At 52.7% G+C, this 18,603-nt stretch overlaps 2 protein-coding genes across 2 annotated transcripts; one reads left to right on the top strand and one right to left on the bottom strand.

Annotated features, from left to right (window-relative positions):
* Positions 1-831: 831 nt before the first annotated feature.
* Positions 832-9,449, bottom strand: SF2 (splicing factor SF2). Its single transcript, XM_018782954.1, has 7 exons — positions 8,458-9,449; positions 7,951-8,033; positions 6,907-7,080; positions 4,744-4,855; positions 4,127-4,240; positions 3,850-3,908; positions 832-3,254 (listed from the first exon to the last, which is right to left on the bottom strand). Exons 1-7 carry the CDS (start codon positions 8,581-8,583, stop codon positions 2,573-2,575), a joined length of 1,350 nt encoding a protein of 449 aa, XP_018638027.1. The 5' UTR covers positions 8,584-9,449; the 3' UTR covers positions 832-2,572.
* A 506-nt stretch (positions 9,450-9,955) lies between these two features.
* Positions 9,956-18,589, top strand: TGME49_319540 (hypothetical protein). Its single transcript, XM_002369790.2, has 8 exons — positions 9,956-11,791; positions 11,965-12,479; positions 13,169-13,300; positions 13,845-13,952; positions 14,591-14,674; positions 15,050-15,108; positions 15,441-15,901; positions 16,485-18,589. Exons 1-8 carry the CDS (start codon positions 11,007-11,009, stop codon positions 16,645-16,647), a joined length of 2,307 nt encoding a protein of 768 aa, XP_002369831.2. The 5' UTR covers positions 9,956-11,006; the 3' UTR covers positions 16,648-18,589.
* Positions 18,590-18,603: the final 14 nt, after the last annotated feature.

The following is an 18,603-nucleotide window of genomic DNA, read 5'->3' as shown; positions in this document are numbered from 1 at the left end:
TATATATATCTGCATGCCTGTGTAGGTATTATTGGTCCTCACATATGCGTGTAAATATACGCATGGACTGGCTACGTGTGTCGCTTCGCATCAGTTCTCGTTCACCACATGTTTCCTTCCTTTTAGTCACAGATAAGAATAAGACTTCACGTAGTAACAAGGGGCGCTCTTCCGAGACATTGGGTTGCTCCGCCAAATCCAAGGCCTGGTTCGAGTGCTGTTAGGGACAAATGGTATCCGCTGAGCCACTGTCGCATCTTGGATCCCCAGCATGCAAGGGAGAGAGGGTGCCGTGCATGTGCGGTTTGAAGCGACTTTTAAAGTTCAGATCCTTTTGCCGTAAGATAACTCTATAACTGTTTTTTCATCACCCTGCAGAGCGAAGCGTGAGTTCCTTTGTGCGTCGAAAGGACGACCTCGAAAGAGTGGGAGATCTCTGTGTTCGACCGACGCGGAACCACCGCTTTCTTCACTTTCACTGGAAAGTCGTCAGTCGTTCGGTAGCTTGTTCCGCCATCAGTATTCGTTGTTTTAAGCAGTTTCCGCCCACAGGCGATACACACACATCCCACCGGGAACCGCGTGCGTCGCCACCCAGCCCCCGCCCTCCCGCAGAACTCGGCCCTTTCACCTGATTTGCATGTTTCGCGCCAGTCGGGACTTACGCCAGGATCAGCCGAGAGAAGGCTCGCTCACCCCAGCTTGGCTGTAGCGCGCTGCTCTCACGTAAAGGAGTTGTTTCTGAACAGCTGCGTCTTGTTTGCTACGTGCTCTAGTCGCGATTGAAAGAGCGAGAGCGTTTCGGATCCGCTGGCGCTGTCTGCCCTGAATCCTCATCTTTGCGTCATCGAGAGTTCCTCGCCACACAACAGTGGTCGTCTGTTTCCAGAGTTCCGCGGCGAAGGAGAAGTATACGCAGACACAAACATTTTCGTTTCGGAGAAGGAACCTCAGTCTGGTGCACTCGGCAGAAAGTCTTTTTCGTTGCGTCCAAACGCACACACAGCGAAGAGTGGAGAACCACGTCAGCGGAAATTCCGACATTCTGAGAGCACGAGCCAGTGCATGCGGAGCGGCGAGGGAACAGACAGCCGGCAAAAATCAACAGCAGGGAAGCCAGGCACCTCCTCCCCGAGGGCGACGGAGGCGCGTGCAGAAACAGGAACGCGTTGTTTCACGAAAACGGAGAAACTTCACAGGAACGCGAGTGAGAAACACCACTCGAAAAACTCGAAGTCTCAATCTGCTCTCTAGCCCATGAGACGCTTCGACAGAACGCAACCTATCCTCTTAGCTTGGCACGACACACGAAGCGATGCTTCAGCGTTTCGCGGACTCGGTCATTCGTGTGCTCTGTGCGTGGAAAAACGAATTCACCGGAACGTTCACGGTTTCGATGCCTCCCCCTCCTCGCTTCGAAACCATCCGCCCTCTTGGCAAATTGCACTGTCTTGTCGCCGCAAGTCCCCGGCGTCAACTTCCCTCTCCGTCCGCCGTCGCCCGACGTCTTAAGTCATATATAACCGGCTACTTCGTCTTTGCACACACACACATTTATATATATATATATATATATATATATATGCATATATACATATATATATATATATATAAGTATGCGTATATTGCGGATACGAAGGATACCAAAGACGGTCGCGTGAAAGTAGACTCGATGAACAGGTATGGTGGGCAAACAAAGGTTCATACACACTTTGCGAAAGAGTGCAAATTTTTCACAAGGTAGAAGACAGGGATACGTACATGCGTCGAGATGATGCAAGAGAAACGGCAGTCCACGAATATTGAGAGCCGACGCATAAAAACGTGGTTCTTCGTTTTCTGGAAAAATAAACTTTGAAACATTTCCGCGCGACGGTCGCGAAGGCGTCGCTCCTCACGCGAAGAGGAAAGATCCAAGAAGTTGAGCTGCGGAATTGACGATACAAACCGGCGGGATCGATGAATACGTTACCGTGCCTGCGCATGCAGACCCACGAAAAATATCTCGTTCCTGCACGCAGCAGAACCCGTCGCGTTTAAAACTCGACCTATGCCTACATATGTTTTTTCCTCTAATAACTGCATGCGACCGTGAAGCGCGTTAGGCATTTCACTCGTTCTCTTCTCCTCTACGATGTGAGCCTCAGTACAAGCGTCCCACATACCAATCGTGCATGCACAGAAAGGCCGCGGAAAGAGCAAAAAGAGGAGACAAGAGACGCTCTGCCCTGTGTACAGCGAACTCGACATGGCCCCGGGCAGCCTTCGAAGGATGTTCCCGATGCGTCTCCCTCTCTGTTCTTTCAAAGCATTGGAGAAACAGAAGCGAGGACGCGACTTGGCTGAGCAAAGCAGAGGAGAAACGCGACCAGACCCCCTTTGCTTTCGCATGTCGAACACCCCCGTGACATGCCGCGTCTTTTCTGCCGTGTCTGTCCGGCGAGCTGGCGCTTGTCCTCCTGTCTGCATGAGACATCAGTGAGCTGTTTGTCGGCAAGGCCTCTTCACTTTCGCGCAGTCATGCCTTCTCAGCTGTACTGCAACTTCCGGCGACGGCGTCGCCTTCCTCGACTCATTCCTCGTCACCAGAGTGTCTTGCCTCTTCTCGTTCCTCGTCTCTCCGTCCTCGTCGCGTCTCTTCTCTGTCTCTTTCGAAACTTCTTCTGACGCCCTCCCTGTCGTCTCTCTCGTCTCTTTCGTCTCGCTCCCCCCTCTCGTCTCTCTCTAGGCCGTTGCGGCGCGTTTCCTCTGAGAAATCATCTCCTCGCACCCTGCGTCTGTCGTCTTCTCTCTCGTCTTCTCGGTCACGCTTCTGTCCGCGACCGCGGTAGTCCGAAGGCGACCGAGACCTTCTCTCTCGTTCGTCGTCTCGTCTCGTCTCCCCTTTCTCCCGTTCGTCTTTTGCCAAGCCATCCCTCTCGCCGCGAGACTCCTGACTGCTTCTGCTCACGCTGCGCGGTCTCCGTCCGTCCTCGCGCTCGCGGGGCTTCCCTCGCTCTGTCTCCTCGAAGCGGTCTCCATCTAGGGACTTCTCTCTGCGCTCTTCATGGTCAGAGTATGCCTCCTCTCGGCGCCGACCGTGGCGAGAAGACGCGCTTCTGGATCTGCGTGTGTGTCGCGCTTCTTCCTCGTCTCTCGCGCATCTCCGCCTCTCTCTCTCCGCCTCCTCGCGTCGCCTCTCTGGCGACGAGTACTCCACCGGGGACCGCGAGCCGCGCCGGCCGCCGCGCGGGGATCGACTGCGGTGACGAGACCTGAAGAGCAAGTGAAAAAGTCACTCTCGGAGAAAAGCAATCGCTCTGTACGTAGTAGACTCGCGGAGACCAAGGAGCTGAACTGGCGGTTCTCGCAGGCGCGAACCGACGCGAGAGAGATAGGCACATGGACGAAACAAAGAGAGGCGAAGGCCGCCGTTCTTTGAACAAAGCACAAGCGGACTCAGCGGAAGGTTCTACAGGGTCTCTTCTCTGATAACGGACAAACGCAAGATGAGCGACAAGACCATGCACAAAAGAGGAATCCTCGATTTTGAAAAGGGCAAGAACGGCGCCAAGAGAGAGAGGCTCGCAGAAGAATGGTTTTCGTTCCCGTCCGCATGCACGTACGAAAAATGACACAACGAGACGCGCTCGTCTGTTGCACCCAGGTTTTCGGCTTCACCTCTTCCAACATGCGCGTCGATCTACAGTGTCTGAGGCTCCCCACAGTTTACTTTCGTTTCTCCTTCTCGACAGTCCGTCCGTCTGCTCGCTTGATCTCCCCTCCCCCTGCACTGGAGTTCTGATGAGTTCCTCTCTCTGATGAAATGCAGACCCCCGTGCGAAAAAAGCCTTTTCCCCTGGAACTTGCCTGTCGCGCTCTCGCCCCAGGCTCGGCCGACGACGAGAAGGAACGTAGTCATCTCCGAGCTGCGCGAGCAAAAAGCAAAACAATTGCGCAGCAGCGAAAGGAACCGACATCAAAGGTCTGTGTACGCCGCCTGTCAGAGAAAGAAGACCCGCCACACAACAACAAGCGCGGCGGCCGACGAAAGGGGAGTTCGCGGCTCGGCCCCACTGTCAACAAGAAAAAGCGCCTAAAACAGCAAGTACCCGGCGATGTGTCTCGCTCAGCAAACGAGCCTCACATCTCGTTCGACGCGGATCTTGGCGGTGTGGAAGATGTTTCTGAAAACGCTCCCGTGGAGTTTGCGCAGCGCGTAGTCCATGTCGTCTCCATTCGAGTATTCGACGACCCCCACCTGGGCGCACAGACAGCGAGAACGCGTTCGTTTGCAGGAAGAAAAGCAGCAAACGAGGAGCGAAGAGACAAAAAAGCGAAGCAAAAGAGGGAGACCCACCCGGAAAGCGAAGGGGGCAGAGCCGCGAAACACAGGACGGGATGCACACCATCGACGAGAAGAGCACGAGGAAAGGAGAGGAGAGACAGCGAACAGGTGAGAGAAAGCGGGGGAGGAGAGGGAGATACACAGGAGTACGAAACGACAGTGGGGTGTGGACGGAAACGAAAACTGGGTGAGAAGACAGAGAAGCGGCGAGAGAAGAAAAACAAAAGGACGGCGAGGAAGGTCGAGAAGACGGCGCAAAGCAGACACAACCTCTGCAGACCCGCGGACGTCCCTGTGAGAACGCAGTTTACAAGGCCTCACGTCCACATTTACTGGAACAGTCGCCTACGCAAGCTTCTTGTCCCCCCACTGCCCGTCTCTTCCACGAACGCATGTTTTTTTTTTCTGCGTCTTACTCCGCCTTCGATATTGGCGTAGCCGACGTCTCCTGCCCGGCGCATGTGATCCTTCAAGTCCTGCCAACTCGCTGTCGGCGGCAGGCCGTACACGCGTACGCGGAACTCAGATCTGCTCGCACAGCAGCGGAAACAAGGTCACCTGGTCTCGTCTTGTTCGCGTCTGTCGCGCTACCGAGACGCTGTCCCCGCAGGGAGGGAAGCCAGCAAGAAGAAGACTCTCGCAGGGAAACGACACAGACAAGCGGAACACACGAACTCCGCCGGACGACGCTGAAAGGAGGATTCGTCGACCTCGCTGCGTGACGCGCGCGATAAGGCGGACGCGAGAACGAAAAAAACAGGGCGAGGAAACGCAAAGAACATTTTCAAACGTCACGAACGCAGGCGAGCAAGAGACTGCGCACCCACGGGGCCAGGCCGAGAAAAGAGACACAGGACGACGAACAAAGACGGGAGAGAAAAGGCGATACAGACTGCATGTGCATGGACAAGTGAGGACTCGCAGCCAGACTGGGAGCGTCGCAGAGTGCCAGTCCGAGACATGCCTGTGGGGTTCTCCTTTCCCCTGTGTCTTCTTGTCTGTTCATGGCCTCTTTGCATGCGCAGATTCGGGTGAAAACCGTCGTCGAAAAACCGACTCCAGTTCATCATCCCCTTTGTTCCACGAAACCGGAGACACATGAAACGTCGCCTCGCCTTCGCTTCTGTTTCTCTGTCCCCGACTTTGCTCTGGAAAACGTACGCATGCGCCGCCCGTCCACCTCTCTCAAGGGCTCACGTATCTCAAAGACACACCCGTCGCGTCCTGAAAGGACCGTGCTGCCTCCTTCTGAGAGGTGAACGCGTCTCTCCACGCGACCACAGTGGTCTCCCGCTTGAACGGCGCCCACTGCTCTCCCTAAAAAACGGCGCAAGCCGCTCGCTCAAGAGTCAAGCCTGTCTCCGGTAAACTGAGATCAGGTCAACAGAGAGACCACAGTCTCTCTCTGTCTCTCTTTGAGTCCTCTCGTTCGTCACTCACGATAGTGCCGCTGCGCCCCTTGCACTGCGCGTCACGAGACCCAGAGACTCGCGCCGCCGCATGCATCTCTCTCCCGGCTGGTCGTTGCGTCCGCGGCTCTCCCAGGCTTCGCCTCATTTCCGCTTTTTCTTTTTTTCGCTCTTTCCTCCCTCTCTCGCTGTTCCGCGGGTCGGCGCCCGACACTGCTTCGTCTACTTTCTCCACCACGCACAGACGCCCTCTTTGCGACTTCCCATGCTCTCTCGCCTAGCCGACATGCGCCGTCTGCAAGCTCACCACTCCGGAACTCATCAGACTCCGCATTCAACACACTGCGCGCGCCTCCCTTGTCACTCAAGCAAACAATCTATCCTGCTGGGTCGATCATACATATATATATATATATATATGTATACATATATACATACATATACATACATATACATACATACACACATACACAGACACATACAAGCGTGTATTCATAGGTTTCATATGCACATGCTCACATGGACGCATATACAAATTCTACAAATATATATGTATTTATATATATATATATATATATATATACATGGGCACAGCGTAAAGAGAGACGTGCTTTAGCAGACCGAGGAGCGAGAGACACTGCGTGAATGGGAGGGGGGAATTCGTCGCTGAATTCCGCTGGGTTGTCCAGCTCTAAATCTCCGTTTGCATGCGACCGGCAACCACGATGTACGTGGAAAAACGACGCACGGGCCAGATCGGGGAAGAACCGGAGACAAGGAGACGGCGACGCAAAGCCGAGAGACACCCGAGTCGCCGCGAGCTTCCCCCTCTGAATATATGCGGCTTCATGCCTCTTCTCCGGACGTTGCAGAGAGTCGACGAGCATGCACCGCCTCCCAGAAAAAGACACGCAACCGCGCGGTGGCGGCGGTCAAGCGAACTCTCGGCTTATGGTGGGAGGTCCTTGTTCCGCAGCGTGGACCACGCTCAGGGAACTGAGGATTTTGAAGAAGTTTAAACTCGACAAAGAGAACCGGGAGGGAGGCGTCTTTCCCCTCGCAGAAGTCGCACGGCACAGCCAAGGAAGAGGACTGGAGCTCCACTCTCCCGATTCTATCTTCTGCGTCCTTTTCCTCCCTGAAGACCGCTTTTAAATGGCGAAAACTCACCTGCGAGGAGGCCCATAGGCAGGACCATTGCCGCCGCTTTCCCGGCCGCCATATCCCCCGCGATCTCGGCGAAACTCGCCTGGTCTCCGAAGACGCTGTCTCGACCTCTCAATGCGGATTCGGTGGAAGCCGAGATGCGCCCCGTCGCGGCCCTCAATCGCGTCATCCGCAGCTCTGCAAAACCAATTCAAGAAACGGACGGGCAAGCCTTCAAAAAAGGACTTCTAAAGGAAGAGACAGACCCTGTCGCGGAAAGAGCGAGACAGCACAGCCTACACGCGAACTTGAAGAAGAACGAGACGCTTACGGAGGATCCGTGGTACAGGAGGGGAGAGACCACAGTCCAGGAGGGAACTGTGCACACACCGGAGAGAAAGAGAGAGCCGCTGTACGACGGAGTCTGGGAAGTGAGAGACCGTGTAGAAGGAAGAGAGACAGATGTTGCAAAAAAGAGACACGACAGAGAAGGGAGACACGACAGAGAAGGGAGACTAGTCAAGGACTCGCCACCAACATCACCTTCGCAAACGAAGAGCAACAGAGACAAAACGTTCGGCAGAATCAGGCCTCTCTTCGGCACTCTCTGCTGCACTCAGATTACAGCAGACCGACACACATTCACAAATCTATACAAAGGGACATAATACAGGCAAACACGTATACACACTTATATATGTGTAGGTACAATATTTATGAGTATAATATATATATATATATATATTCATATATACTATACATATTTGTATATATCTACGTAGTTGGGGGAGGTGGGGGGAGGGGGAAGACGACAAATGTGGAGGCACGCTGAGGCGGGGCAACACGAATCAATGTAAATAGAAGAAAGTGCAAATAGGTATTAAAGGATATAAATAAATGTAAAAAAATCGTAAATAAATATGTGAAAATACGCAAAAAGTGCGGGAAGGGGCCACTCTCGTTCGTCTTTGGATTTGGGGTGAGCGAGTCGCTTGCAATTTTAGGGAGAACGGCGACGGAAAATGCGTGGGTGATATGAACCTCGAGCGTGTTTTTGAACAGACGGACTTATATTCGGCGAACTGGACGAAAGCAATCGTTGAGTCGTTCGTGCGGTCGCGCCGCATCTCGATGTCCTCGATTCTGCCGAACTGCAACAAGAAGAGAAAACTCACGCAACATTCTTGAGATAACCACCCAGGTGCGATCTCGGCAGACAGTTGCAGTGAGGGGAAAAGCCGACTTTCTGGATGTTCCTCTCTCCGTGTCTCTCCATCTGCTCAGGTCGCCTGCGTTCTCTTCCTGCCCTCCGTTGCCGTTTGCACATTTTCCTGTCTCCTCTGGCGTCTTCGTGTCTCCGAATCGAGGAGGAAAATTCGTCCTCCAACGAGCTCAGGGAGAGGTGTCTGCGTTGACGCAGAACGCCCTCGCTTCTCCCTCTCTCTTTGCGCCTCTCTCGGCTGCTCTCTGCGCCTCTCTCGGCTCCTCTCTGCGACGCCTTGTCTTCCTCTCTGCGTCTCTCTGTGTGTCGAGTCCTCTGCTCTTCCAGGCCTGTCCTTTCACTCCAGTCCTCACCTTGTAGAAGAGGTCCTCCAATTCGTTCTCCGTCACATCCAGTGGGAGGTTGGCAACGAAGATTCGGCTTCCCTGGCGAGGGCTGGGAGACCGGCGGCGGCGCGGCGAGGGAGAGTGGCGCGACATCTTCGATGACGAGAAGTCGCGAAAAAAGCAGTCGCACGAGAACAAAGAGAGTCGAGAGAGGGAGGCGGAGCCAGCGAGAGAGAGAAACGCCGCAGACGACTTCCTCGACAACGAATTGGAGAAGCCGGTCGGACTCTGTAGCCCTCGAAGAGAGACTTCGAAGTAGACACGCAAGGGACAGGGAGAGGTACTGGCGCGACACACGAGAAGGCACGAGCAGCTTCGCTTCTGGACCGAAGGGGGCAGGAGAGGAGAAAGCCTCGAGCAGCAGAACAGCTGGAACAAGCTCTCAGAGAAGCTTGGAGCGCCCGAGAGATACGCTCGAAGGAGACGGAAGAGAATCTCGGGGGCGAGAGTCGAGAAAAGGAAACGAGCGACGGTGGTTTACGCCGAGAAGAAGTCCGCTCCTAGGCTGCGAAACTCTCTTTCGCGAGTGAAAACGGAAGGCGACGAAACGGCCGAGCACGGTGCCAAGAAGAAATACGAGGAATGCAAACAGAAACAACGGGAGGAGTGTGGGAGAAGACAGCGACGCAAAGTGCACGTGGATCAGGATCCTTCTCCTCTCGCGTCGTTCAGACGGCAGGCAGAAGAGCAGGTTCTGGAAAAGCCTGGTGACCATGCAGTGAGGGAACAAGAGTTGCAAGACGAGACAAAAAGAAAAAAGAAGAAAGGAAACGTTTTGCGAAGAGGAAAGTTCCGCACCGAGGAGAATGCACGCAGATTGGATGGGGAAACGCGGCGGAATCTCCAGCGCTTCCCTCGGACGACAACGTGTCTACGTTTTTCTCGGGGCGCCTCGATACAGGCAAGTTTTTTCAGACGCAGTTTCCGTTTGAAAAAAAAGAAGGAAGGGATTTTACACACGAAAAAAAAAGCTTCACTTTTGCCAGCCTTCCCCTTCTGGCTCTCCTCGTTCAGTCGCCGAGAGGGGCAAACCGCACACCGCGCTCGGGTGTGCTTTTTCAGCTTTTCTCTTCCGCGCAGGAAACGCCTGTGGCGGCTGTGCTTGGCAGCGAATCTTTTGCGGTGTTCGCGATCTTCTTCGCGCGCCCAACTCCCCAGCAGCAGGGTGACTCATTCCTTCTGAGAAAACCCCCAAAACCTGGAGAGGAAGGCGGAGTTCCTCTCGAAGAACCGATGCCTCAGGCGAAAGGCACCGCGACTTGACTCTCTTCTGAAATTTCCTGGGAGTATCCGAATATAAGCCGAATCTCACTCGCCCGCTGTCGATGTGCGCGGCTGACTGTTGGGTGTGCGGCGCTAGTGGGCGAAAACCGCCGTTCTTCGTTCCTTCTTCGACTCTAACACAAGGGACAGAGAGTTTCTTGCTTGTTTTTCTGGTGGGTCTTTTGCTTACGAGTTTGGGTGTCTCACTTCTAACAGAGGATCCTCTCTAGCAGCCGTGTGCTTCTGGCCGGCGCGTCGGGGCGTTTTCCCAACAGCTCGGAATCCGACGAGACAAGAACGAGGCGCCGGGCTCGGGAGGCCGTGCCGGGCGCCGTGTCAGTTTCGTTTTTCTTTCTGTAGTGTCTTGTTCTTTCGACCCTTTTCTCTTTTCTTGTCGATCCGCTGTCGCCTTCGATTCCTCACCCGACTTCCTGGCGAAGAGTCGCCGCGCCTGCTCACAGAGTCTCGTGCCATGGCTGCTTGTCTTTGCGCGGGTGGCTGTTGCAGTTGGTAGAAATTGTAAGAGAGTCGTCTTTGCTCGAGAAAGGTCCTCCAGTACACCGTCTTTCTGGCGGTAAAAAGAGGTTTTTCTCGAGCCTCGACTTTCTGCTAGCTGCGCGTGTCGCCGTCTTCAGCCAGAGGCAGAACCGGGGAAAGAAAGGCAGAAGTTCTTCCATTTCTTCAAACAGTTGTGCTTTCAAGACTTGCTTCGTGTAGAGGCGACTTCTTTCGATGTCCTTCCGCAGGCGCTCGTTTCAGTGAGGCGTCAACTGCTCGAATAGTGGCGCGTCAGCATTGCTGTGTATCGCCTCTGTGGCTTCGCATCCTCAATCCCACCTTGCAACATCTCTCCAGTTCCTTTGTACCTTTCTGGAAATTCCTCTTGCACTGGTCGAAAGTCTGCCTTGGCTTCTCCCCCTCTTCACAGACCGGAAGAATGCGGAGCAGACGACCTCTTTTGCCTCTTTGCGCGCGGAGAAGGGGCGAGAAGACTTTTTTTTTCTTTCGTTTCAGAGACCATCTCGAAATGTGAACTTTATCTTCTTCTCCTTTCCTGTGTGCGTCGGGTCAGAAGCTCGGAGAGAAATCACAGACGCGCAAGTCCGCGCCGCCGCTTACTTGGTCTTCTTCGTCGCTGCCGCTTTCTTCTTTCTTGCAGATAGTATAGTCCACTCTTCCGCCCCTTTCATTCGTTACACCTTCGAATCTCTTTCGTTTCTTCACCAGGTTGGCCGTGAGTCTCTTTGACAAAGATGAAGCACCCAAGCGCGTCTGCAGCGAAGCGCCTTTGCCCTTCCTTCTCTTCTTCCTCAGGCCTACGAAGATGGAGCGTCTGCACGTACTCCGCATCAGACCTTCTTGGGGGGCCTTCAACATCTGCGGTCTTTGCCAGACAGCCGTGGTCCCCAAACTCGCGCGTTTCTCGCCTTACCTTCCTCAACAGGACGCTGGTCCATTTCCCAGACTCCCTTTCTTCCTCGCTGATTCTCAAATACCCCCCATGTTCTCCTCTCTCATCCCGTCTTTCTTCTTCTCTGTCGTCGTCATCTTCTCTTTCGTTGTCTTCTTCTCTTTCTTCGTCTTCTTCTCTTTCTTCGTCTTCTTCTCTTTCTTCGTCTTCTTCTCTTTCTTCGTCTTCTTCTCTTTCTTCGTCTTCTTCATCTCTTTCTTCGTCGTCTTTCCGCGCTTCGTCTCCGCCTTCATCTCGTCCAGCGCATCTGCTTCCTTCTTCTCCCTATCTTTGCTCGCTTCTTTCTTCTGGTGGAAACTTCCGCGTTCAAGAGTTGAAGGCGGCAAAACCAGCAGGTGGAAACGATTTACGCCTTGTCCGCAGCATAGGCTGTGCGCGGACTGTTTCTTCGCCTTGGGGTTGTCGCCGGTTCTTCGCCTCTGAGCAAGAGCAGCGGGAGCAAGAGACGGGCATGGAAGAAGAGGAGAGAGGCGAAGAGATGGAAGACGCCGAGGACGAAGCGCCGACGCCAGAAAACGATGACTCTCTCCAGCTTATGCAGCAGATGGCAGACTCCTTCAACCAGAGGTAAGGTGGAGAAAAGCTTTTCGTCGACAGACGGGGACAAACAAGCCCCAGAGAAGAGACTGGCACCGCCACAACGGATTGCCGCTGTCTGCTTTCCAGAGGAAGCGTGTAGGAGAGAAGAAAGAGGCACCCATCGATCCCTTGCTATTTCCTCTCTTTTCTCTTCTGACCAGACCCACGGGTGGTGCGCGCCGAAACAAGCAGCCGCACACTGTCCACGTTGTTGACGACCTGTCGATACCTTCTCTCTCCGCTGCCTACTCTGCGTCTCCCTCTTCTTCCTCGTCCTCTGCCTCGCCGGCATCCAGTTCTCTCTCGGCGTCGTCAGCGACTCCCTCGCGATCTGAGGAAACCGCGTGGAGTGACCCCGATGCCGTCTTCTTCGCGGACTCGCCAGATCACCAGTCTGAAGGCATATCTTCTTCTCCTCCGTCTTCTTCTCCGGCAGCGTCTCCTTCCTCTTCTCCTTCGCCTGGCGCTGAGCCGAGGGACGGCGGAGGCAATTCTTCTGAGAAACTGCATGCAGGCGGCAGCTGTTCTCTGGAGGCTGCGAGCGACAGACCGGAAGATAACTGGGGTCGGTCACGAGCCCGCGATGAGATGCTTCAGGACGAGACAGAATTCGTCGTGGTGGACGTCGAAAAGCTGAGAGAAGAATCGAAACTCAATCTCCTGCCCGTCCAGCAAGGTGCGTCATCCACGCGCGAAAAAACAAACGGGAAAAGGGAGAGCGCCTCGGTCGAGTTGCCGCCTCTTCGTCTCTGTCCGAATCGCCTGCATTACCAGACATCAAACGTTCACAGTTGACACCTACGCACATGCACAAACGTGGTGTCCTTCTCCTTTTCAGATATATATACATATATATATATATATATGGATATTTAAATGCATCTTTTTCTCAATGAAGCAGTTTCTGCGTGTTTGGAGAGTTTGGCCCAGATCAAATGATTCGTGTGTGTCTCTCGCTGACTGTACGTCTGCGAGTAGTCGCCTCGGAAGACACATATGTCACATGCATCTTCACAAGCACTACACACATATCCATACATATATACATACACATACACATATATACATACATATACACATATATATACATATATACATATATGTATATATATATATATATATATATATGTATGTATGTGCATATATATACACATATACATACATACGTTTATACACATACAGGTATCTACATGCATATATGTATGTGTAGGCGAAGAATCACATCCTTGACTGCTTGGAAGTAGGCGACACCTTTATGAGCGTTTCTGTTCTCTGTTCGGCTCTCGGATTCACGGCCTTTTCTCTCTGTTCTTGTCGTTGTTGCGGAATGCGGTTTCTGGTCGCTCGCTGTGCCTGTGTCTCCAGTTCTGCGCACTCTCGTCGATACGTACCCCGGCATGTACGTATGGCGAGACGGCTTCGTCCACACTGTGAAGCAGCTCCTGGCGGCCTCCGACTTTTCTCCTCCGCGACACGTTTCAGACGAGGCTCTCAACCGTAAGTGAAGACGACGGTCCTGTGCATCAGTCGATCACCGTTTCAGCCCAACGGCGCTTCGCGTTGTGCGTTGTTGACGATTCTTCTACGGGAACGCACCGCCCGTAGCTCAGGAAGGAATCGCAGATCAATCAGGGAAGAGAGACACCCGAAAGTCCTGCCAGCGTCAAGTGGAAAAGTCAGGTGTAAGGCGCTTCCTGAATTCCCTCAGTGTCTCTGCAGCGCGCGCGTCACTGTCTACTCTATGGTGAGCGTTTCGCTTCTTCCCAGATGCATGTCGACGTTTTCCAGGCGTGACGACGCCGCGAACATGAGATTCGCCTCGGTGGTCGCGCGATGTCGCTCCAGTGTCTGTACACACTCCCTTTTGCATGCGGGATGACTCAGCTTTCCTGGAGAACGGGGAAGACAGGTTGCCAGGGACAGAGAATGGGGAGATGTAGAGGTGATTCCTGGGGTGGAAACAACGGCAGAGGCGAAGAACGTCCGGACGCACTCGCGAGAGAAAGCCCCTTTGTTCAGTGGATTTCACTCTGATTTTCAGAAGCCTTTGACTTCCTGGACAGAAGCAACAACGAAATCATCGATCTCCTCGAGGCAGTCCGTGGTCTTCCCCAACTCTGTCGAGCGAGTCATGAAGATCGAATCAAAGGTAGTGCTTATACTTCTCATTACATGCAGGGCTTATCCGTGCATCCGAAACACCTGATAAATCTCTCTGTTTGTGTCTCTTCACATCCACATCACACATCCGTTCTCATATCGACGCTGTATCTGTCAACCTCCTCATATCTGTTTCCACTGTTTTTCAGTTTTCACTCTTTCCACCTCTGTCTACATCGTGTTTCGTATTCGTCAGTCTCTCTGTTTCCCACTGCATGTCTCTCTCTTTCTCCGTGTCTATGCCTCTAGACGCGCCCAGCAGGCACTTTCGTTCCTTCAACTCTCACGATTTCTGCATCGTTCAGTGCGTAGTTTCGTCATGGAGCGCAGTTCCTCTTGAAAGGACTTTCACTGATTCGACGTTTTTCTGCAGAAGTTCCCCCTCAGTCACAAACTTCCCAGTAAACTGTGCCAGACCTTGAGCAAATGCGGAGTTTCGAGAACCTCGTTTTCACTAAGGCTTCCAGTAGAATTCTAACCTCTTGTCGTGGACTTTGGTGGCTGTGCCGAAAGAGGAAGAGAAACACACAAACACAACACAGCTTAAGACGCTGTATGGGTTCACAGGATCACGCTTCCACGCGGTGTATGTACACCTCAGATGCAGGCTTTCTTGTTTCTGTGCAGCACTCTTCGAGCTTTTCGATCGCCGCCGAAGTCGCCGCCTTCACTTTGACGAAGTCATGGAGGTCTTCTGCTTCATCTACCGAGGTAGTCACTCTGAAGCTCAAACGAAACCTCTGCGAAACTCTGCCTTCCACCAACTCAACGTTTGCCATGTGCATCTATGCCTCTATGCTCACCCCCTTCCTCGAGCGTGTCTCCAAATTTTTATTCCCATATTTGTATGTACATATGCATGTATATATATACATATATGTATATGTATATGTATATATATATATATATATATATATATATATGCGTACATATGTATAAATATATTAGATATAACTAAACATATGTATACATATACATGCATATACATATATACATATATACACATATAAATATATATAAATATATATATATGAATATATTTATATGAAATGCATGTATGTGTTCTCTTTCTTCAATTTCTTCTAGTCATCTTGACTCCGTCGATGGTCTGCCAGCTGAAGGAGGCGTGTCTCCACTTCACGACGGTGAGGAAAACGCTTTCTGCTGTCTCTCCGTCTTTTTTCCTCGTTTCTCTTCGTCTGGAAATTTCGGTGTTTTTATTCTGTTGTGGTCCCCGCGAGGTGCGTTCCCAGTTTGTTTCTCGGATTTCCTCTATTTCCAGATCGGTGCAACTGCGTGACGGCTGTCTCTCTGCGTGGTGTGTCTTTCTGTGCTTTCGCATCTCTACTTCCCCGTTTTTCTGTTCCCTCACATTCGTGTTCGCTGCCCTTTATTTTCGTTTTGCGTGGAAGTCTAACTCGCGTTGGCATCTATTTGCGCGCGCGCGTTTTCGGTCCATTCTTCTCGCCTTCTTCAGATCGACGACCTCGCATTGCACACGACGCAGCAGCTGTTCAGTCGCCTTCGACCCCGAGCTTCCTCTCCCCAGACGTTTCGTTTCTCCTCCATTTCCTTCCGACACGGGAACCGCCTCGACGCTGCGAGTGACGAAATGAAAAAGGCGCATTCAAAAGCAGCTTCAGTCCACAGCGACGCTGCCGCCACAGCCGCCTACCGCCGCCCGCCGTGGCGAACCGAAGAAGACTTCGGGTGTATAGACACCCGGGGGGCGCGCGACGCGGATCCGGTGCAGAGGACTCAAAAAAACTCGTCGGGAAGAGAGAGTCCCTCCCTCGTAAAAGTAGGAGAAACAAAGGCGCAAGAAGCGGTGGAGAGAGAGAGAAGAGATCTACGGTTTCTGTTCGAGCAGAGCGACCCGTGGAGGCAAGCGCAGAAACGCCGCGACGAATTCATTTCCTACAGAGATTTCAAGGAAATGTAAGGCTGACCACGGACTTTTGCGACGAAATGCCGCATTTTTTTACGATCGGGAAGCGCATGATTCTTCGTGTGGAGACCTAAATGTGTACCGTGGGACTGCTACGCTGTCTGCGTTTATAGCAAGCGATGCAAATATAAAAAGACGGACCAATGTCAGCACAGATACCCAGATAGGTGGATATCGTTGTAGATGGATCGATCGAGTGGAATTTGCACTGGAAGGTGTCTGGGTGGAGACGGACGCAGATACAGTTTTACACGGAGAAATCTGTGTCAGATTATAATAATCGTCATATATACATATACGCATTTAACTATTTCTTTTTTATACGTGGTGATGGATAGGTGAGCCTCCTTACCTGCTCACGTATGTCATGAACGTTTCTCTGTCTCTTTTGTTGTCTGCGTGTATTTCCGTGTCAAGCCGCACCCATCGCCCGCGTCCATCGTCGTGTACATACACGATCTGGAGACCTCGCTGCGCTCTGAGCGGGGCGGCATGCATCGTCTGTGCTCGGTGTTTTTTCTTCTCTATGTCCCCTCTTCCTGTCCTCCTTCTCTTGCCGTTTCCTTCTTGCAGCTGCGCTGCACTTCCTCCCAGTGTTGGTCTGTCTCGAGCCTCTCTCCTGGAGCTTCCGTTGATCGTTCTTGTTCGAGACGTTTCGGCTCCGCCACGCTCTCACGTTGTGATTCGCCGTCGCCGACGAAAGTCTGTTCAACACGGGGCCTTCGTGTGGGGATAAAGCGCGTTGGAAAACGTCTCGTTTTGGATCGGGGATTTTCCTTTGTCCGTTCTCCCCGTCCTGCGGACGTTTTCTCGCGTCTTGGTAGCATCTGCCTGTCCCTCCAAGAAGAAGGCGCCTCCAGTCCGCGTCTCATGGAGGAGAAAGAAGTCTGCGTCTTTAGCGCCTTCTGTGGCCTACACTTTCTCTTCTTCTCTCTGCAGTCCTCCTCCCTCTCTCCATTCTGCCTCTCTCTCTCTCGTTTCCTCCTCTCTCTCTCTCCGTTTTCGCACAGTTGCTGGGGCTTCGCCCTGCAGGGCAAGCAGGACAACGGGTCTTTGCCCCGGCGTTGTCTGCATGCAGTGGTCGCGCGCGCGATTCCGTTGTGTTCGTCGGTGAGTGTTGAAATTGTGCGGCCTCACTCAGCTCCCGAAGAGTTCGTCCATTTTTCAACAATGTAGCAGCAGGGGGTATGCCTCTCAGGAGGTCGCTCGTTTCTATACGCTTCCATTTTCCAAGGAGTTAATCCTGCGTGTTCCACTCCTGCCGCAAATCCTCAAGGGCGCTATTGACCTAGAGAAGTTCCCCTGTTTTCCTCTTGAGCGCCATGTTGAAAGATCAAACATAAAGGGATCTCCTTTCGGTGGACGCGCCTGCGCTCGTGTAGCAGCCAGCTGTAATGGAGAGAAAAGCTTTTTCAGTCGTTTGGGGGGGGAGCCCAAGTGCCTGTTGCACAAAACGCAGGAATTTTATCTGGGTGTCGTTAGTTGACGTTCGCTCCGAAACGGCCACAGGGTTCGGGCGAGTTTCACTGGAGGCTCTCTTGCGCGTCGTTGTGCTACATTGGGATCAAGAGTTTCTCGAACTTCCGAGTCGCCGTCCTCACATTCGTCTGTCCTGCCTAGGAAAGGTCTTTTTGAACGCGAGTTTCTTCCACCTTATGTGGACGCATTTGAGATCCCACGGGTGGAGTGCGAAAATGAGACAAAACGCGGTTGCTGAAAAAAATGAGTTTCAGAGCGGAGAAAGGAGACGTGATAGCGCCTGTGGGCCTCTGAGACAAAGTACCGAAATGCAAATCAAAGAGATTTTCTCCCTCGCAGTTTCACTTCCCACCCTTCGATTCCTTCACCTTGTTCGTCTTGTCTACCTTTCTTTTCTCTTTCTTTCTGGTCGACGAGCGTGACCTTCCACCTTCGCCCTGACCTTCGCGCTACTCCCTCTCCTCCTCTACGGTTTCTGTCTTCTCCCGTCTCGCCGTTCATTCCGGTTGCGTGTTCCCCTGAAAGACTCTATCGGCTACGTTCTCTCTTAGAAAGACACAACTTGCAAAGGTCCCGAAAACCAGCGTCGCATGTTTTCATGAACAGAAAAGCCCAGAGAGCTGACACATTACGGATTCCAACACAACATGTTTTTTCATTTCTTAACTATTCGCAGCTCCATGGTGCCTGCATGTAACTCGAGGGCTCACACACCTACTCTGAGTAGAGATTCGCAAGGTCGTGCCGACGCGAACACTGCCTTTCGTTGACAGAAAGTCTTCAGCGACACTGTAGGCTTTCCACACGGACTGGAGTCGAAACGCCGAAAATCCCCCGCCTCCGTTTCAAGCCTGCACCACACAACCACCGAGCCGTCGATGTTCCCCTTTTTCTGTGGTTTAATGCGTTAGCAGGGAAAGATGGCGACCTCGCATGGATGACTTTCGATTTTTCTTTCATCTCTCGCTTTGAGTCAAATAGTTAAGGAGAGTCTCCCGGCATCCGAATCGCACCTTTCCGCATCGCGTCCTTCTCGTTCGCCTCTCCTCTCTTTCTCGTTTCCGTTTTTCTTTTTCTGTCTCTTAACCTTTTCTTTCTCCTGGAACGTGTACAGCCAGTCGGCGGGAACGCAGCGGACGCGAAAGAGAAACGCGAAGTTCGCGTTTGAAACAGAATGGAGATGGTCACCTGTCTCTTCAGGAAAATCTAGGTT

The sequence above is a fragment of the Toxoplasma gondii genome, chromosome IV, assembly GCF_000006565.2.
Source record: "Toxoplasma gondii ME49 chromosome IV, whole genome shotgun sequence".
Taxonomy (NCBI): Eukaryota; Apicomplexa; class Conoidasida; order Eucoccidiorida; family Sarcocystidae; genus Toxoplasma; species Toxoplasma gondii.
The sequence above is the reverse complement of the archived record's forward strand: the minus strand, read 5'-3'. Positions and strand labels throughout refer to the sequence as shown.